At 38.0% G+C, this 21,915-nt stretch overlaps 2 protein-coding genes across 2 annotated transcripts; one reads left to right on the top strand and one right to left on the bottom strand.

Annotated features, from left to right (window-relative positions):
• Positions 1–3,209: 3,209 nt before the first annotated feature.
• On the top strand, positions 3,210–6,167 carry LOC147483201 (septin and tuftelin-interacting protein 1 homolog 1-like). The gene is made up of 2 exons (XM_086580651.1): positions 3,210–3,553; positions 3,634–6,167. The coding sequence occupies exons 1-2, from the start codon at positions 3,505–3,507 to the stop codon at positions 5,886–5,888; spliced, it is 2,304 nt and encodes a 767-aa protein (XP_086436777.1). The 5' UTR covers positions 3,210–3,504; the 3' UTR covers positions 5,889–6,167.
• Positions 6,168–16,109: 9,942 nt separating this feature from the next.
• LOC147483200 (protein FAR1-RELATED SEQUENCE 5-like) lies at positions 16,110–21,766 on the bottom strand. The gene is made up of 5 exons (XM_086579510.1): positions 20,798–21,766; positions 20,162–20,699; positions 16,688–16,879; positions 16,493–16,566; positions 16,110–16,409 (listed from the first exon to the last, which is right to left on the bottom strand). Exons 1-5 carry the CDS (start codon positions 21,764–21,766, stop codon positions 16,110–16,112), a joined length of 2,073 nt encoding a protein of 690 aa, XP_086435636.1.
• Positions 21,767–21,915: the final 149 nt, after the last annotated feature.

Genomic DNA, 21,915 nt, shown 5'->3' with positions numbered 1-21,915 from the left:
CAGGTAAGATTATATCGTTGTTGTTTTGTTTTTTTTTTTTTTGTTTTTTTTTTTTTTTTTTTTTTTGCTTGAATTTGTGGGTTTTAACTTGAGAATAATGGCAGGGAAGTCTTATGAGTTGGTCAGCTTTGCTTCTCAAGTACATGATGCTACGGTGTTTCAATCTTTAGCGTTAGACACAAAAGTTGGTAAGTTGGGCATGTTATATCTCTACATATGGATATGAATGTGTTTATTTGTATGTATACTCCATTGACTGAGGGTTTGAATTCCTTTAGACTCCTTTGAGTCCTCTGTTTTTTTAGCTTGCAACATTCTTTTAGGATATTATTCTAAGGAATTTTGCATAAAAGGAGATTGAAAGACTCAACATAGACTTCCACGATGCATTGTAATAGTTGAGGTGTAGCTTGAAGCTAACTCTATTATTATCAATTACTTGATGTAGGAGCAAAGGAACTACTGTTGCAGATACGATTGGCAACTAGCTGATTTTATGCCCATGAAGATGCAAAGTTAGTGATAGTTGTTGTGCTGTCAACCCACGCATGTGAGAGGATACTATAAATTGCTTATAAATGCGACCAATAGCAAGACTTTTGAAGGCAGTTGGAGTTGTGAATCTATTCTTAATAGTATTCCGATACACTTCAATCTGTTTAGTGTTGGTAATAGTGGGCTGGTACTTATACTGTATTGTAAATTATCAACAAGGCTTCTATCGTATTAGAGACCTCTTAAGTGATAACTATCTGGAACTTATTTTTGTGAATTCTATATACTTGCCAATGGTATCTTGACAGATCTTAGTGCGTTTTCTAGATGCGGAGTGCACTATTTTTTTTTCCTGATAATTATGGAATGCTCTAAATGCTACATGTATATATATGATCTCAAAAACAAAATTGGAATTGTTTACATGGCATGCAATTATTGATATGTTTGTGTCAAAGGCGTGAAGAAGTCACAAGCAAATTTTGATGCATTTTAAGGGAAAGAAGAACAAGAAGGAAATGGTTGCACAAAACATAGCAGTTTTAAGAATTTTTGTTGCATTAAGAAAATTAAGAATACCCATAGAATTTGGAAAGCAAAAGAAAGCATGAGAAAAAGAGAAGAGTATAAACAATTGAAGTGAACTTAGCGACAATAATCATTAAAAAGGGTAGTAACAAAACTTGAGATGAAAGGACATTCGAATTACATAATGAGCACAAGAGAAACTTCTAGACATAGGTGACATTGATGGGCAATAATATAAAGGTAATGAATTAGATATCAAATTCTCTAGAGATAAAGGCTTCTGTTAATGTGAAAGCGTTTGTTATTATTTGTTTTAAGCGTAAGACAACATTTATATATATCGTAAGCAATAAGTGAGAATGCACCTAAAACAATCGAGTAAACGTCTAATTGGCCTCTAGAAGTTCAAATTACAAGGCCATTAGTATAAGGCACACCACTCTAAGGTAACCATGTGTCCCCAACTATAAGTTATGAGACAGTGAACTTGACCGCATCAGTGGCATCTATGATATGGTAACCAGGCCATGTAACTCTATTTGAAGGATTTGATCCTGGGCCGGAATTGTTGTATTCGGCATAATATAAAGTAGCCAGAGCGAAATCAACTGTAAAATCCTAGCTTCAAGTTTCTGTAACTGTAAAATTAAATATTATAGTAGCATAGTATATATTGTAGTCCATTATATTATATCAAAGGCAACTGTAATGATATTGATTTTGTTAAAAGAGGTTAACTGTGGATACTTGAAGTCGTGAACTATAAGTTTGTATAATTTTATCTTGATCTAATTTTTTTTCCTTCTTTATGCTAAGTGGGCCAACCAAGATATCAAGTAGTCCTTTATCACATGCGTATTTCATTGAAACTTATATATATAGTGATAACTATCTGGATATATATATATATATATATATATATATATATATATATATATTGGATGAGAAATAAAAAGCTTAAGACGTGCACTTATTTTGAATTGTGAATCGACAGTTTTTTGGATAGGAGCTGAGGCTTCTTTTGTATCGTGAAATTTGTTACATAATGCAACATCGGTTATCTTGCTTTCAGGGATATGGTAGAAATACTTGGAATCTAGAAGGGGTGAAGATTTGTCTTAGCAATGAATATATATTCAGACTCTTAGAGAGCTATCCAAGCCATAAATAGAAGAAAAAGATCGTTCTTAGAGCTGCTACAATTTGACCAGATAACACATCACTTGGAACACACATAAAGAATTGACACAACAATTTTCGGACATCTACAAAGAACTAATGTTATTCATTTAATTACAAATAGTTGCAAGTCTTTTAACAAAAATATATATTCATTTAACGGCACCGGCCCAAATATGAGAACACATCATTAATGAATAGTAAAAAAAAATAAACAACCACTCAAGGACATCGCCAGATAAACCAGCCATAAACCACTTTCGAATACGTCAATACTTTGACAGATTTAACTCTTCAACAGTAACCATTCCCAACAAGAAATGCTTTAGAAATCAATCAAGAGATGAAAAACCTATAAATTTACCCACCAACAACCTATAAATTTCAGCATTGGATTTCTTTTTCCATGATGATGAAAAACCTTACTTTACACATTACATGTACATCAGTACGCTTATCATGAACTTGGAAATGAACAAACGATAGAAAATTAGGAAACTATAAAAAACAAGAGCAAGTTCAAGGGATATTGAGAAAATAAAAGCATCTTTAAGAGTGACTGAATTTACTTATTCGCTAAAGTCAACTGAAGATAGATATTCGATAAATAGGTTAACCCATTTACTTTCTTAAAAAAGTGAGAGTGAGAATACACGTGTGGAAATTAGAGATACAAGTGGTGAAAATGAGACCATGTGTTAAGTATACTAATTAATGGGCTAAGAATTAAGCCAACATTTATCATAAAACCCATTAAAAAAATGATAATTAAAAGACAGCCCAAAATTTGGATATGTAATACACTATAAGGCCCATTGATAAAAAAAAAAAAAAAAAAAAAAAATCATTTAGTCTAACAAATTATTGGGCGATGGAAATTTTGATCAATTAATTTACTTTCTGAATTTCAATATGGTTTGGAAGTAAGATTTTTGATACATAATAAAAAAAAAAAAAAAAAAAAAAAAAAAAAAATATATATAAAAACGGTCCATTTTCGTTGACCGGTCCAAAAATCTAGTTTTTATATATATTCTGAGCGCAAGCGTTTTATTTGTCTCCCTTTGGAATAAAATTAAGGACAATTCTATCTTTCCTCGTAGCCGAACAAACGTGCGTTTTTTATTTCCAAATTAGAAAACCAACTGAAATAGGAAAGGTGAACGTGAACCTATAAAAAGGTTTCCCACACAAAATATTTTTGCAGGAAAACCAAAGGGAAATAGAGGTTCTCAAAAACCATGACTAAATTCCAGCACATGCAGAAAAATTACAACTTTGGTGTTTTCGCAGACGGTACTGATGAAAGCAGCAGCAGGAAAAGAAGAAAAAAGGATGTGTCTACAAATAAGTATGATTTTACTAAACCTGTTAATTTTGTTTCTTCTACTACTGTTATGCCTAATCATGAAACTGATTGTAATAATGCAGATGATAGTAGAAAAGAGGTTAAGATTGGTGAATGTAATGGGCTTGGTTTAAATTGTGGATTAGGGTTAGGCTCAAATTCGTCCAAGGACGAAGATGCCAGTTTTCTTCCTATAGACTTTGGGAGGAAGATTAAGGAAGGGGCAGTGAGGCCAGAGAAATCGAAGGTGGGGAAGAGGGAGAATGTTGATGCAGGTGATGTGGGGGTGTTTGAGAAGCATACAAAGGGGATTGGGAGTAAAATATTATATAAGATGGGGTATAAAGGAGGTGGATTGGGGAAGAATCAGCAAGGTATTGTAGCTCCGATTGAAGTGAAGTTGCGACCGAAGAATATGGGAATGGGTTTTAAGGATTATAAAGAGATGAAATCAATGCCTGCATCGAAAGAGTATGTCGAGGAGATGCCCAAGGTTTTGCTTGATGTGAGTCAGTCAAAAGAAAAACTCTGGTCGAAGCAAAACCGCCGGAAGAAGAAGGAGATGTACGTCATGTCTGAAGTGCTACTGGCTAGTAAGGAAGAGAAAAGTGTTGACATTGTTCAGACAGTTATTGATATGAGAGGACCACAGGTTCGGGTTCTGACAAATTTGGAGAACTTGCACACTGGGGAGAAGTTGAAGGATAGTGATACCTACCTGCCTGAGCTTCAGCACAATATCAAGTTGATTGTCGATCTAGCTGAATTTGATATCCAGAAGTTGGATAGAGATTCAAGGAATGAGAGAGCCCATGTGGTGTATTTACAAAAAGAAAAGGAGAAGCTTCAAAGGAATTCGGATATGCAGAGGAAGCAGCTGGATCGTTTGCTAGACATAGCTCAGGTGGTTGAACGGATAGAGCAGGAGAACTCGTTAGGTATGCTAACAATAGACTCACTACTTGAGTCATTTGGTGACTTGCGGAGGAGACACGTGGATGAGTACAAGCTCTGCAATTTGGCTTGTGTTGCAAGTGCTTTGGGATTGCCTTTGCTTATTGGAGTGTTTCAAGGATGGGATCCTCTACAGCATCCTTTACATGGGGTGAAAGTCATGTCATCCTGGAAGAACTTGTTAGAGGAAGATAGTCATTTTGACGCACCATCACCTTTTACTCAATTGGTAATGAAGGTCTTTCTCCCTGCAATTAGAATATCTGGGACTAATACATGGAATCCTAGGGACCCTGAACCAATGCTCAAACTTTTGGAATCATGGGAGATGCTACTGCCTGTTACAGTGCTTGAGACCATTGTAGATAATGTGGTCATGCCGAAGTTATTGTGTGCTGTGGAGACGTGTGATCCACTCAAAGAGGATGTCTCAATTCATCTGTGGGTTCATCCATGGATACCGTTATTAGGTAAAAAGCTGGAGAGTTTGTACAGAACCGTTCTGTTTAAACTGGGAACGGCTATTCGTGGGCTGAAGAATCCCAGCGAAAGTGTTGTGTCTGCTTACTTGAAGCCAACTGACGTGTTTGCTTACGCTAGATTGTCGTATGCTAAAATTTCTCCATGGAAAACTGTGTTTGGTCCAGCCAGTTGGGAACATCTCATTGAGCGATATGTAGTTCAGAAATTGGCAAGCACACTGCAAGAGTTTCAGGTTATGCCCTCAATTCAAGAGGTAGCTCCGTTTTCTTGGGTAATGTCCTGGGCGTCTGTGGTTCCAGTTAACCACATGGTTGCAATGCTGGAGGTCAATTTTTTCCCCAAGTGGCAACAAGTTTTGTTCCAGTGGTTAAGTTCGAAGCCTAAATTTGGAGAGGTCAGCCAGTGGTTTTTGGGCTGGAAAGGACTTCTGGCGGAGGAACTACTGGCTAATGCTCGTGTTGGGTATCATATAAATGTAGGGCTTGATATGATAGAACAGGCTGTTGAGGATAAGGAGGTGGTACATCCTGGTGCCGTGGAAAATATTGGCTACCCTAAGGTGACTGAGAAAAGGAAGTTTGACACTCACAATAAGGCAGCAGACTATGCTCAACAAGAAGATAACATGGGCGGAGAAGTTAACATGGATGGTACGGGTGATATGCCTGTTATGAGTTTGAAAGAAGCCATTGAGGATTTTGCACAGAAGAATGAGTTGCTCTTTATGCCGAAGCCCGGCAGAACACATAATGGTTTTCAGATATATGGCTTTGGTAACATAAGCGTATACATAGACACTTTAAATTATAAAATTTTTGCACAAGCTAAGGAATGTTGGTCAGCAGTAACTCTTGAACTATTGAAGGAGATGCATTATTGTTCCGGTCCATTGCAACACTAAACTATCTTGGTTTGATAGCTCCCAAATAGGTATGCTCCATTGCTGCTGAGAAACCAAGTTACATGGAATGGGGAAGGCCTGTGGCATATGGATTACTACTTTATCGAATTTGATGGGTTGTTTTGTGCATAGACAGTTGGACTTGTTAAATTTCTCAAGTCGTGTTCCCTGAAGCTCTATTTATAAACGGATTCTTGGTTTCCCAGCTTTTGTCTTTTTGTTTGATGAATGATCTAACTGATGAAGAAAAAATAAAAAGAATGAATGATCTTCTCTTGAGCTTTTTTCTAGACTTGTTAACTATTTCATTTTTCAATCGTACTTGGTTCAGGGTAGGATTAGCTTTGATATCTGTCTTACTGTCCATCCTCTAAGAGCAACTCCAATGGACAGCTGCTAAATTGGGCTGCTAAAATGTGTCACATAGGCCTTTTAGCTTGCCTAGTCAAATTTGGCACCCCAAAATCAAAAAACCAATCCAATCGCGTTTTCTGTTTTGAAGTGCTAAATGATACGGACGGCATAGTTTTTGCTGTCCGTCCATTATTTTGTAACTCAAGTTGAAATGATACGGACGACATAGTTTTTGGACGGACGACAAAGTTTAACCGTGTTCGTGATTCCGAACGAAACCTCAAAATTCCGCCCAATATTTCGGTTTTTCAAAAAACTGGAATTCCGAATATAGAGTCGAAATATTGATTATTCCGAAATCAATCGAAATTCCGAATATGATAGGGGTCGAAATTTAATAAATTTCGGTTTTTGGATTTGTCGGAATTTCAAGAATTTTGAAATCCCGAACTATGAGTTTAACACACAAACGTTCATTGAAATTTAACACATGAACGGCAGAAACTATGATGTCCGTCTCCTGAACTTATTATAGCAGCTACTAGCGAAGGTCTTAACTTTGGTTGAGTTTTTGACTTCTTCAAAATTTAAGACCACTTTTAGTAGTCCCATTGGAATGACATTTTTGTAATTGGGGTGTTATATTTGCCTTTAGCAGCCCATATAGCCCCCCATTGGACTTGCTCTAAGTGAGTTACTTTTAAGCTAGACAAAAATAGCAATAAATATGCACCTTCATATAGTCATATCAAATAAAGACCCAAGATTGAATGGGAGGACTAGGAATTAGAGATTTCGGTACGGCCACTTGCTCTGGTAAGATTGCTTGGCAGCTTCTAAATAATCCGGCCCTCACACAAAGGGTTATCTTCCTCCTCCCATAAAAAATGATTCATTGTGGTTTTGGAAAACTTGCCATGCTAGTATCTCCTCTATCATGAATAATGCTATTTGGGAAATTGGTGATGGTGCTAACATCAACATCTGGACCGAATCTTGGGTTCCTAAAGATGGTGGGGCAGTATGCATTTACGGGCCTAGGCCTAGATTGGCACCTGAAAGAGTTTCTGAACTCTTCTACCCAAACACAAAATCTTCTTCTACTCAAACACAAAATCTTGGAACATCAACCTGCTTGAATCTCTCTTCTCAAGTTTTATCTTGGGGAATATTTTGAACATTTATGTGACAGCTTATTTCGCGAGAAGAATATTTGTTTTGGGGTGGTACAAAAAATGGGTCCTTCAGCATCAAATCCTTCTATGAGTACCTGAGTGTCGCTAATATTAAAAAACCCATTGTGGATGTTCCATGCTTTTTTCTTAATATTTGGAAATCTTTTGGGAACCCAAGGACCGAGATTTTTGCTTGGAAATGCATTCATGACATTGTCCCAACTAGAGAGAGAATCAATCGTATATTTGCTATCAAAGATTAAAGGTGTGTTTTTTGTAAAGCACCGATTGAAACTTTACACCATCTGCTCCTTGCTTGCCCCTTCACTAGGGCGGTTTGGTTTGCTACTCCGTGGCATATACGCATCGACTTCTTCAAATCTTTAACAGTTAAAATTTTTGTTGGCCTTTGGTTTAAACCACCACCTGATTGGCCTGTAGAGTTAGAGGAATGGAAGTTGACATGCCTATACATATATTGGTCCATTTGGAAAGAAAGATGTGTCCTTATTTTCTCGAAAAAAATAGGTGCCTTACCAACTAATATTGCCAACACAACTGCCCAACTCAAATCTCTACACCTCATGAAACAATTTAAAAATCCACTACAACCATCCACCCTTCTACCTCGAAACAATAGTTGGTTTGCTCCACCTTCATCCTATGTCAAACTTAATGTGGATATTGCTTTCTTTTCGGAATGTAAACCTATTGGTATTGGTTATGTTATGCGTGATGACAGTGGCTATTTCTTAGCAGTAGACACAACCAAAACAAGTGGATGAGACACCGAGGAGAGAGAGGGCAGGGGGCTCAAATGCACCATCCAATGGGCATACGTCCTAGGCTACCAAAGAATAATACTATAAATTGATTACAAGAAAGTAGATGATTTTTGAAATAGACTAGCTGCTAACAACGAGAGGACAGTCAGTACTGTTATCATAGATGCACAAGAATTTACATCCTCTTTTGACTCCGATCTTTACTTGTAACCCATATAGATAGATCTTGTAATAAAGTTGCACACCTGTTAGCAACCAAGCCTATTCATCTCCAGGACTGTTTCTGGGAGTTGGAAGTTTTAGGGTTAACCGATACCAATCGATCCCCACTACAGAGATAACTTGTAATATGAAACACTACAACTCCAGACAAATTCTAAATATTCACTACAACCAACCTAACATGCCCAACTCTCTAAACAACTATCAACAACAAATAATAATATAAAGAGAAGAACAAGCATACCACAACACAAAGATGTACCGTGGTTGGGCCAATGGTACCTACTTCCACAAAAGCTAATCCTTTTATAAAGTGGAAAAGAAGATTACAATCACTCCTCTCAAGTCTTTCCACCTTACTAGATCACTCCTCTCTCTTTACAAGCTTTTCTGGATACAAGGGTTTTCTCTCAATCTTGATTGCTCTCAAAATTGGGTTTCTTTCAGACTTAGGTTTTCCAAAACCTTACTTATGGTTTTTATAGTAACCCACAATTTTGTGGTTACTGTAGCAAAATAGAAAACTACGAAAATAGACATGGGCGCGAGAGCGCTCTCAGTAAGGCCAAATCCGAGCGCGCGCGCCCTCAACAACCTGTTCGATGCACCAATAACTTGGGCGCGGGAGCGCCTCGGGCTAGACCAATTTGAGCGCGCGCGTGCTCAAACCTCTTCACGCGAACATGGCTGATTTCTCTCCTCTTCCTCATGTGGGGATAACTCCAACAATCTCCCCCTCCCGAATAGTAAGGGGGGATACCTCCATGCATTCCCAAATCAACAGGAGGAGTTTGTTACCATTCCGATGATAGCACAATAAACATCAAACTTATCTTTCGATAAGACTTTGGTCATCATATCCACCTATTCTTGTCGGTATGGATCTTCTCAATACACAAATGCTTGTCTTCGAGTACTTCTCTAATCCAATGATGACGCACATGTATGTGCTTGGATCTAGAATGAAAACTCGAATTCTTGCTCAAATGAATGGCGCTCTGACTGTCACATAGAACTACAAACTATTTTTGCTTTAGCCCTAGTTCATCGAAGAACCTCTTCATCCATAATATCTTTTTGCAACACTCAATGGTTGCAATATACTCAGCTTCTGTAGTGGAGAGGGCAACACACTTTTGTAACTTAGATTGTCAAGAAACTGCTCCCCCTGCAAAAGTAACTAGATAACCGGAGGTGGACTTCATCGAGTTAACATCACCTGCCATGTCTGCATTAGTGTAGCCTTCAAGTAAGGGTTTACTTCCACCAAAACACAAACACAATTTGGAAGTGCCTTTGAGATATCTCAATATCCACTTAACACCTTGCTAATACTTTTTACCCGGATTTGACAGAAATTGGCTTACAACACCAACGGCGAAAGCAATATCCGGTCTTGTACACACCATTACATACATCAAGCTGCCCACTGCGGATGCATAAGAAATCTTTTCCATCTGACTCTGCTCATGCTCACCCCTTTGGACATATCTCTTTGGTCATGCGGAACTGGCTACCAAGTGAACAACTGGCTGGCTTCGCTTGATCCATGTTAAATATCTTCAATACCTTCTCAATGTAGCTTTCTTGAGAAAGCCATAACTTTCCACTCTTTCTATCATGAGTGATCCACATCCCAAGTATATGCTTTGCTTGACCCAAATCATTCATCTCAAAAGACTTACTCAAGTCTTTCTTCAGCTTGGATATCTTGTTGATGTTTGGGCCAACTATGAACATATCATCCACATACAACAAGAGCACTATGAAATCCCCATCTGAAAATTTCTGAACAAACACACAATGATCGGAAGCAGACTTCTTGTATCCTTGCTTCACCATAAAGGAATCAAACTTTATGTACCACTGTCTCGATGCTTGCTTTAATCCAAACAAGCTTTTTATCAGCTTGCATACTAGGTGCTCTTTGCCTTTGACTTCAAACCCCTCTGGCTGGTCCATGTAGACATCTTCTTCAAGGCCTCCATGAAGAAAAGTTGTCTTAACATCTAGTACTTGTGGTTAGACCCAATACCACCCGGATAGAAGTCATCTTCACTACAGGAGAGAAAATTTCATCAAAGTAAATCTCTTTCCTTTGACTGAATCCCTTCATAACAAGGCGAGCTTTGTGCCTTGGGTGTGGATTATTTTCCTCATGTTTGACTTTGTAGATCCACTCATTCTTGAGAATTTTTCTTCCTTTCGATTTCTCAACTAACTCATAAGTGTGATTCTTATGCAAAGAATCCATCTCATCATGCATGGTCTTCAACCACTTCTCTTTGTTTGTACCTTCAAGAGCCTCTTGATAGTACATAGGTTCTCCACCATCAGATAGTAAAGCATACGTATGTGGTGGATACCTCATGAAGCTTGTCTCTCTCTGTCTGACCTCCTTATCCCATCTACTTATGGCTCAGGTAGATGCACTTCTGCTTGCTCAGGTGGTGGTTCATGCACTTCATCTCCATCTTCTATATCAATAGGTTTTATCCCATCATGAGCAATAGGATCATCATCATGAGCTTCAAACCCATGGTTCTCTGCATTCTCAATGCCTTCTGCACGTTCTACAGTATGAACTTCTGGTCCTGAATCAACAAGATCATTAGTGAAAGCTTGTAGCTTCTCACCCTCCTCAAAGTCTGCTATGGTTTGGTCTTCCAAGAACACAATATCTCGACTTCGGATTACTTTCTTGTTAATAGGATCATAGAGTTTGTAGCCAAACTTCTCATCCCCATAACCCAGAAAAATGCACTGCTTGGCTTTGTCATCAAGCTTGGATCTCTCATCCTTGGGAATATGAACAAATGCCCTGCACCCAAATACTCTTAAGTATCCATAATCTACATCTCTGCCTGACCATAATCTCTCTGGATAATCACTATTCAGAGGCTTTGACAGCGATATGTTGATCACATGCATGGCTATACACATTGCTTCTACCCAGTAACTTCTAGGTAACTTAGAGTGAGACAACATGCATCTCATCCTCTTTACAATGGTCCGATTCATTCTGTCAGCTATTCCATTATGTTGTGGTGTCTTGGGAGCGGTCTCCTCATGACGAATCCCATGACTCTTGCAATACTCTTCAAATGGCCCTATGTACTCACCCTCATTATCTGAGTGAATACACTTCAAAGGCTTCTCTGTCTCTCTTTCCACCATGCTATGGAAAGTTTTGAACACACCAAGTACTTCATCCTTGGTCTTCAGACTATATGCCCATATCTTTCTTGACGCATCATCAATGAGAGTCAAGAAGTACAAAGCTCCCCCGTGGGACTTTACTTTCATATGATCACATAGGTCAGTGTGAACTAGCTCAAGGACATTGTCCTTTCTGTGAGACGGGAATCTTTGGAAAGACACCTTGTGTTGCTTTCCTACCAAACAATGAGTACATTTATTTAAATGCTTACCTTTAATGTCTGGCAAGGCCTTTTGCTTGGCAAGAACTTCCATGCCTTTTTCGCCCATATGACACAGTCTCTTGTGCCATAGTTTGGAGAAAGCTTCTTCTTCTGCCGCATTTACTTCTTCTTTACACAAACTAGCCTGTGTCTTGTAAAAAGAGCAAGTTTTCTTCCCTTTGGATGCTACAATGGAACCTCTGCTCAGTTTCCATACCCCGTTGCCAAACGAGTTTACAAAGCCATCATCATCTAACTTTCCAGCGGAAATCATGCTTAGCCGAATGTCAGGCACATGTCTTACATCCTTGAGTGTCAAGGTGTATCCGACATTGGTTTCTATATGAACATCCCCAATGCCTGCAATCTTCGAAACTCCACTGTTGCCTATCTTCACTTCACCATATTCACTATAGTTGTAGGTAGTGAAGAATCCCATGTGCGGTGTGATGTGATAAGATGCTCATGTATCTATCACCCTCTCTGTATCCTGGCATGAGGTACTATGACAGCACACATCACATTTTGACACAATTTCCACTAGATCGTCGACTAGTGCGGTAGTATATCTGCCTTTGTTTCCGTTCCTCTGTACCATGTCTTCATGTACACAATTATTCTTCTCATCCTTCTCAGTGTTCTACACTCATACCTAAAGTGACCCTTGGTGGCACAATAGTAACATTGTCTCTCTGTCTTAGGAGTTCTAGTTTCACCCCTAGATTTGCTTCTATCATCACCTCTAGAATGAGATGGTTTTCTGCTTTTACCTCTCCCCCGCTTCTCTGTGACAAGTATCTCTTAGTGAGAGGAGCTGCTTCTTGAACCCCTTCTTGTCTCCTCATTCAATAATGCCCCGGTAGCCATCTCTATGGAAATAACTCCATCCTTAGCGGCTCCGTTGAGAGAAACTGCTAACGGCTCCCAATTGTCGGGTAGAGAGTTTAATAGGAACAAAGCCTCAACTTCGTCTCCCATATCAATCTTCATAAAATGCAGCTGATTGATGGTATTCTATACTTCATTAAGATGCTCAGACATTGAAGAACTTTCTTTGTACTTCGTGTTGGCAAAATTCTTAATGAGTAGCACTTTGTTTCCGGCCGACTTCCTCTCATAGAGGTCTTTGAGTTTCTTCCACAAGCCAAAAACTGTAGTCTCTTGGGATACATGGTGGAAGACACTGTCGTCAATCCATTGTCGAATGTACCCAATGACTTTTCTGTCAAGCTTGCTCCACTCTGCCAAAGGAATCACTTCCAGTTTTCTCCTCCATTTTCAATGGGTTGTGCCAAGTCCTTGCAATATAGCAAGTCTTCCATCTTGACTTTCCAAATGGTGTAGTTAGCTCTATTCAAACTAATCATGCAAGTGTTCACGGAATGGTCCATCTCTACAAGTTATTTTAACTCAAATTTTCTCTCAGGAATTTCGTCAAACACCTTCCGAGCAAGATTTAGATAACAACCTAAGTTAATCTAACCTGGCTCTGATACCACTTGTTGGGGTTAACCAATACCAATCGATCCCCACTATACATATAACTTGTAATATGAAACACTACAACTCTAGACAAATTCTAAACATTCACTACAACCAACCTAATATGCCCAACTATCTAAACAACTATCAACAACAAATAATAATGTAAAGAGAAGAACAAGCATACCACAACACAAAGATGTATCGTGGTTCGGCCAATGGTGCCTACTTCCACAAGAGCTAACTTTTTATAACGTGGGAAGGAAGATTACAATCACTTCTCTCAAGTCTCTCCACCTTACTAGATCACTCCTCTCTCCTTACAAGCTTTTTTGGATGCAAGGGTTTTTTTCAATCTTGATTGCTCTCAAAATTGGGTTTCTTTCAGACTTAGGTTTTCCAAAACCTTACTTCTGGTTTTTATAGTAACCCACAATTTTGCAGTTACTGTAGCAAAATAGAAAACTACGAAAATAGACATGGGCGTGGGCACGCTCTTGGTAAGGCCAAATTTGAGCGCGTGCGCCCTCAACAACCTGTTCGATGCACTAGCAACTTGGGAGAGGGCGCGCTCAGACCTCTTTAGGCGAACATTGTTGATTTCTCTCCTCTTTCTCATGTGAGGGATAACTCCAACAGGAAGCACCCATTTGGTTACAAAGGCTTGTGGAGGATAATCTAAGTCAATGTAATTATGAGGTGGTTGCAGCACCATAGAAGGCAATAGATGCATGTCTATATAGAGAACGAATTTGTGGACATGACATCAAATTTCTGTCCACAGGACCCCATCACCTAATTGGACCACGTCTCCTATTTCACCAACTGGACTAAACAAACTTGGCACGTCAATTTTCTTTTTTCATTTTTTTTTCTCTTTTTTATAGCAAAACAAAATAAAAAGAAAACTAAATAGATAATTAAAAATAAAGCACGAGTTCTTTGGTCTTTATTCTCTCCTCTTAGCCCCTCTCTATGTTACGTGTCCTCCATCTTATCCTTTAGTTTTTTCGAGGTTTTAGCAAGACTATTCTCTAGCTTCAATTTCAGATGGGTTTAAATAGTGAACAATGATATAATGATATACAGGAAGATAGACTATTCTCTGGCTTCAATTTCAGATGGGTTTAAATAGTGAACAATGATATAATGATATACAAGAAGATGGTGTGGATGGCGGAAGAGAATAGACAAGTTCAAATCAATGGTGCAAATTGCTTTAATTTCATACGGTTGGATGGGCTACAATTCAGATTCGTTTTGAAAGCAATTAGGGGAAAGAAATCTATGAATTTGTGTATTCGACACAATTCCTCACAATTGTTTGACAAAATGTTTTAGTAGCCTTTTCTTGCATGTCTTTTAAACCTCTACTATCTCAAAGTTCTCTGGTCAGCATGAACAACAATTTGATTGCTTTCAAGAAGAATGTAGTAGTAATGATATGGAAATGCTTGGCGTGTATGTAGCGAAAGTGTCATTTTATTTTTATGAGATGAATCTTTATGTTGGTGTCCTGTATTGTGTTTCAGTTACAAGGCTTTCATTTGTGTTCAGTGTCCCTGTATTGTGTTTCAGTTACAAGGCTTCCATTTGTGTTTAGTGTCCCTGTATTGTGTTTCAGTTACAAGGCTTTCATTTGTATTGTAACTCTTGTAACATAACAACAATGTTTTGGATTCAATCGCGTTGCGTTGTAAATCTACCGATTCGTGAATTTTGAATTTCCAAACTATCTTTCCAAATTTACTTATGATGAGCCATGTCAGCTGGTCTCCCAGTGCAAGAAAGGCTTTCTTAAGAATAGCTTGCAGTTAGTTTCTCCAACAATAAACGTACTAGCAAGACATACTATCTGAGTAGCAGAAACACAAACGTGAGCACGCACATACATATATATGTATAAATCGACCTACAATAAGAATTCTAAACTTGCTGAGCAAATATATTGGCTCAATATATTGATATGAAAATAGTTTTTTACAACAAGAATTCTAAGAGGTCTTCCCACTTAAAACACTTAAATATTTGCTCATAGTTTTCCAAGTTTGTAGCATGCCGCAACTTGATCTGCACCTCCAAGCATTCAACAATTGCGTCATGTGTAGTCAAATGTGCACTTGAGCTTCTCTAAACATGGATGCAGGTGCAATAGGCAATTTACAAAAAGAAATGGATCCACTTCAATTCACAAAAGGGCATCCAGTTAAATCTACCAAAAACATACCACTAAATAAAAATACTAACAAAAATTTACAAAATATTTGTCCATCATCCCAAACCGTATTATTTTGATCAATACGGAAAATCTAATCTTCGCACAGGTGCTCGATACTCTTGGATATTTGTAATAGATGCCTACAAAAAGTTCAAGCTTAGTAAGTGCCAATACATGCAATAAGATTATACTTCTAATTAATTAGAAAATCAAAAATATTTAGAGATTGCATATGGGAAGTACTTAAAAAATAACCTGACTAGGTTGGTTTGAGGCTAAGGTTTCTCCCTGTATATGTGATGTGGTTCTATTATATTCTCTAGTACCACCAACAAAATTAGACATGTTCCCCTGTATGATAAAATAACATGCAACTTAGATTGTTAGATGTCGAAGCACATGTAAGTGTAAAAAAATAGAATTTCTATGAAATGAAGTATGACCTCCATGGGCTGATTAAAGGTTAACGACCCTCCTTGTGCAATCTGCATGGCCTCATTTTTTTCTCCTTTGCCATCTGTGAAAACAAACCGCATTGTAAATTTTTTTGTGAACAAACTCAACTAAGATGCACATAAATTCGTGAAAACTAAGAACATGTATTTACCCATTTCTTTTGAACTGCCTTTCTTCTTTCGTGGTCTTTTCTCCAAACAACCCTTTATTCGACCTCCTCCTTTAGGTCGGCCTGGACCTCTTCTTGTTAGTGGGTTTTTAACTTGTCCATCTTCCATAACATTTGGCATTGAACTGTTATGATGTCCTTCCTGACTAGATTTGTTCGAGGCTAATGTATTTCCCTGTATGTGTGATGTGGTCATATTTTCTTTTCTAGTACCATCAACAAAATTAGACATGTCCCCCTATATAATAAAATAACATACACTTAGATATTAGAGTACATGGAAACATAAGAACATTGAACTTGGGTGAAGTGAACTATGACCTCGGTGGGATGATTCAAGGTTGATGACCCTCCTTGAAGATTCTGCATAGCCACATTTTCTTCTCCTTTGTCATCTGCAACAACAAACCACGTTATAAATTTATTTCCGAACAAAATAAACTAAGATGCAAATAAGTTAAACAAAACTCAGAGTATACATTTACCCATTTCTTTCGAATTGTTTTTTTTTCCGACCTCCTTGAGAGACACCTTTTCTTTTATTTGAGCTTGTTCTAGTTTCTTCCTCGCAGTTCTCAATTGCATCCACCTCGGCCTCTATTTGTAACATCTTTGATTTCATAATCATATGCAAAGTTTCAGATTTCGCACCTTTAGCAACAACTCTTTGTGAAATATGTGAAAGCTCACTGTAACGAGCAGTGAATTCTGGATCAATGTCACATGGAATTGCATATCCATAGGAGTCATAGACAACCTCATTTGTTACATTCTTAGTTCATCTCTTCAAATAGTATTGAGATGGTAAACTTGAAAAATCTAAGTCACGAAAAAGTTTTAAAGCATGACAGCAAAGAACCCCATGAAACTCAAACTTTCTACAAGTACATTGCACTGACTTATTGGTTACATTAAAAGTAACTGTTGTCACGCCCCGAGACCCAACACACATCCCGAGGACAAGGAGTGAATCTTCGAGGCCGACACCATCCCAATTCTAACAAAATTTCGGCAGAGTTTCCTTTGTTTAATCGACGTTTCGTATACCAAAAACCTGTCATAATACCTGGACATCGCATAATTCATCCTTCCAACAACCATATATATAGAACTAACCTTATACACAACAGTATATACATCCACCAAATGTTTAAGTGTAACAGCTAATCAATTACATCAAGTATTACATCAAAATGAGCGAAGCTCTCTCTATACAACCAAAAGGAGTTAATTTCACCCTATACCACAAAATAACTTGACCCTGTCCCTCGTCAAGCATAAGGAAATCTGCCCAAATCCCCATAACCTTCCTCACTAGTGGTAGGAAAAGCCTCTTCCATAATTGGCTTGGCTGAAATGTTAATGTAGGATAAGCAAACAACTATGCCCAGTAGAAACGCACATAACCAATAAATAGTCTACTTATAGAAAACATTTAAAACATGCAGGGTTTCCATAATAATATCCAAATATCGTGACTATGTAATACATCACTAACTAGTAGAATCATTTCGACATGCTTCGTTAATATTCAAAATATAGTTTTCACAATCATCATACAACTATTGTGGCCGCTGCATCCTATTAGAATGGTGAGGGTACGACTGGTACTCGGCTCGATCCGCAGCATATCTCGGTTTAGTACTTTTTTCTGTGTGAACCATGCACCATTGTTTTCCGATTTTACCGGCAGGGAGTTGAAATGTTGTTGTGTTCTTACACACAAAATCCCCAAAGCTTTTAGGGCTCAGGTGGGCCCTGTGATCACGACCCCCATACGGGTTGTCACCTAACTTACGGTGGTCAACCGTTCGACGACCGACCGCTTTCGGGATCGGGATCGACACATCTAGGAGTGGACTAAACTCTCACTCCTCGCGTCTAAACCTCATCGAGGTAACATATAACCTCACACAAACTAAGCACCATATAGCATGACACGTACAAACATGGTTATCTAGAAAAGTAAAAAGGGAATTCCCGGACTACATCTTGTGATGCATCCCTTTAAAGGTGGCCCACCACCTCGAAAGGTGTACACCACAGTTGTAATCCTAGAGCGAACTGTCGTCTCTGGAAATGCGACAACAGTTCCTTCTTTATAGGAATTCACCAATTTTTTTCCAAACCCCTCGTGATAAGCATAGTAATATATATACTTGTATTACCGATTATTTCCAAATACTATAGTTACATATTTAGTTTTTCTTTTAAAACCGTTGGTTCTGTATATGTGAGTTCCTGGATTTCCAACCATCGAGTAATGCAATCTTATGACTCCCAAACGGGCTAGTCATAGTAAATGACAACCGATGATTCCCAAACGGCGAATCATCGTAAATAACAACGAACCATCCGTGGAACAATCCAAAACCTCACACATAATTACAAACAACCGGGTAATCCTTACCCGCATTAAAAAAATCCATCTCTCTGTCTCTTTACTGAGACAAGAGACGAGAACCCTTCCCAAAACCAATTTTGCTCTTTTAACAAAGAAAATAAAACCCCGTTACCCAATTTCGCAAAACCATTTCACACGAAACCTATTCATATATTTAGTTTATATCGAGGAAATCTAATGTAAAACATGAATATCACATATACATGCATGGTTGATACGCAAACTATCTCTTATCATTTTAAACAACTCAAATCATGTATGAAAATAAGCGGAGTATATATTGGTATGTAGGTTCCTACCTTAGCAAACTCCGTTCTCCTCAAGTCCACTTAACCGAATCCACTCTTATTTAACTCCTATAACAGCATATACACGTAGGTTATTAGAATTTATCGAACGATCGCAAAATTCTTATCTAACGTAAGTCGAGAAGAATCTCGACGCTACGAATTTGGTTTTAGGAAATTCTTCCTCTAACTACAGTTAACAGAGCTACAGGCCATTTCTAGCACTGTTACTCTGATAGGTCTCTGCAGGCCTTTATGCCCACACTAATCATATCACTTCCACTAACTATTAAGGTTTTTTTTTCCCCACAACTCCAACTACAACCAAATTCCACACCCTTCCATTCACATTAAATCTAGTAATAAAATAGGTGTGTGTTCATTCTCATTCAACCCATAATCAACATAATCTTAAACAAGGTATAGAACCATCCTGACTTCTCAAAAATGGAGTTAATGTATATATGATTCTTACCAAGTCAGTAAGATTAGCCCATTAGCTATCAGCTCCACCAATTTCGCTAAGCTGTCTCTCCTCTAACAGCTACTGTCGAATTTAAAACCCCCAATTCAATTAGTTTTCATCAATATATCCAATTCCATCTAAATCGAGTTTAAACTATCTAATTGAGAATAAAACTAACTCACCTTTCACTTTGGTATGACGGAAATTCGGGGAAATTCGAATCTCGCGTTGTCGCGAGAAGAAAACTCGATAGCCACTCCGGCACGTCCACAATTTCTAAACTTCACACTTGACTTTAGTGTTACAAGAGACGGGTGCGAAAACTGAAGGTTTTAATCGCTTGAAATTGGGCGAATTGGTTTTCTCTCTCCTAGGTTTTCAGTAGTGGGCAAAATGAAGAAGAAGAAGAACTTGGGTGCAATAGTTTTTTTTTTTTTTTTTTTTTTTTTTTTCACATGTTTAGCTAATTAGGCCCAAGCCCAATATGCCCAAATTAGGCTTAAAGTCCTAATTAACTTCTAACCACCCACTAATTCGACTTAGCGTCTTAATTATTTTTCCGGCCCAACCAACTTAATTAATTTCCTACATTCTATCCCACCGCAGGCTATAACAATAACCCACTCATGCGTATAAGTTGTTAACTCGTGCCAGCTTCGACGCAGAAAAGCCGCTAACCGACATTTTGTCAAATTTTTCTCATATGATTTGCTTATCTAACGTGGCTTAGGAGTCTGAGTTAAGTTTCATTAAGTTACATAAGTTTGAAATGTAACCCCGACCGACCAATTATATAAATGTCCCTAGGTTTGCTATGTAATTTACTAAAATACCCTTAACAAGAATTTGAGTCTTTACAACTGTACAACTCCTTTTCCTTCCCATTTCTGTAACTACATAAGTATGAATGGTATCCTCTTCCTTCTCCAATGTCAAATGAAGATCAAGAGTTTTTTTGTACTCATCTTGAAAAAAATGAAACATAGTTCTTGTATAAACCTTTGATGCTTCAGATTCTACCAACCACTTGGACCACAAGTTCGGTATGGTTTGTTGTGTCTTATTATTAGCCTCCTTTCCTCTTTGACGTCGACTGGCCATTGCTTTGTTGTATTGGTCCACAAACTCTCGAAGAATGGTACTACTTGTAAAATAATTCTTCAAAAACCTATTAATGCTTTCACTCCTTTGCGTTGTAGTTATACCCGCACAAAAAAAATCACGGGCATGCACTTGTGCCCACTTGTGGCGCAATTTATACAATGCAATCAACCAGTCATTCCTTTCCAAACCATAATCCTTAAGCAACATTTTCCAACTCTCTTCAAATTCTTCCTTTGTCTCTGGATTGTATATGCAGTCCTTAAATCGCTGTGGAAAACATGGAAATTCACCAATTAGTTTCCCCAAATGCTTTGCTCCATTATTTAAGATATGCCACAAGCATAACGTGCTTCTGGAAATACTACATTGATGGCTTTTGCAATAGCCTGGGACTGATTAGTAAATATAGTCTTTGGTTGCTTTCCTCCCATAACTTCTAAAAACGTTCTAAACATCCAAATAACAGCATCACTTGTTTCACCTTCTAAGAAGCCACACCCAAATATTACAGTTTGCCCATGGTTGTTAATGCCAACTATCGGTGCACAAACCAAATTATAGTTATTTGTTCGAAAAGTTGTATCAAAGCAAATCATGTCACCAAACAACCCATAATCTCGCCTAGATAATGCATCACAAAAGAAGACACAACGAAGCTCACATTCTTTGTTAGTCAAAAAAGAGTAAAAGAAATGTTTGTTTTCTTGTTTCTTTTGCTTGAAAAAATCAAGAAGACAAACTGCATCACCCTTTTTTCGTATCTCTTCACGCACCCTTTGCAGTAAATTGTTACAATCAGATTTGATGAAGTTCAAGTTCTCAGCTCCTCCAGCTTCTGAACAAAAGTAATAATGGATATCTGCTGGTTTGAGTCCAGAATCTAGCATTTTTTTCATAATTCCAGCTTGAGAATCTTTGACACCTCTATGAGACCTAAGCAAATAGGAATTTGATGGCGGGACAAGGCCATGAGTGTGTTCCACTATGAGCTTGGACAACACATATTTTCCTTCTTTGTTAAGCGTAGTCTGAAATTTGGCCATACAACCGAATCGTCTCTCTTCTCTCTTTTTTGTAGGAGTCTTGACCTTTGTGTACGCGCTTTCACAAGAACAACAAAGAGTTTGAAGCACTATTTTAGTATGATCTCCACGATGTTTGTTTGTCCTTTTTATCTTAATGCTAAACCCAACCAATCTTGCATATTCATTATAGCAGTCATACGCCTCTTTCACACTGTCAAAGAACATTCCCAGTTTTGGAATCAACTCCTCGTGGACAACTTCTTCTGAACCAACTGAATTATGTTCAATAGCAAATTCTCTTTCATCCATCTAATACGAACATTAAATATAAATTGAAAAAACAAGAAATAATTTTCTTAAAATGAACCAGTGAGACATAAGTACGAAAAAAAACAAGGCTAGTGAGACATTTTGTCAAACAAATTTGGGGCTGTGGAAGAACTCTACAAATCTAAATA

This window comes from Coptis chinensis, chromosome 8 (genome assembly GCF_015680905.1).
Source record: "Coptis chinensis isolate HL-2020 chromosome 8, ASM1568090v1, whole genome shotgun sequence".
NCBI classification, from domain to species: Eukaryota; Viridiplantae; Streptophyta; class Magnoliopsida; order Ranunculales; family Ranunculaceae; genus Coptis; species Coptis chinensis.
This window is presented reverse-complemented; position numbering and strand designations above follow the sequence as displayed.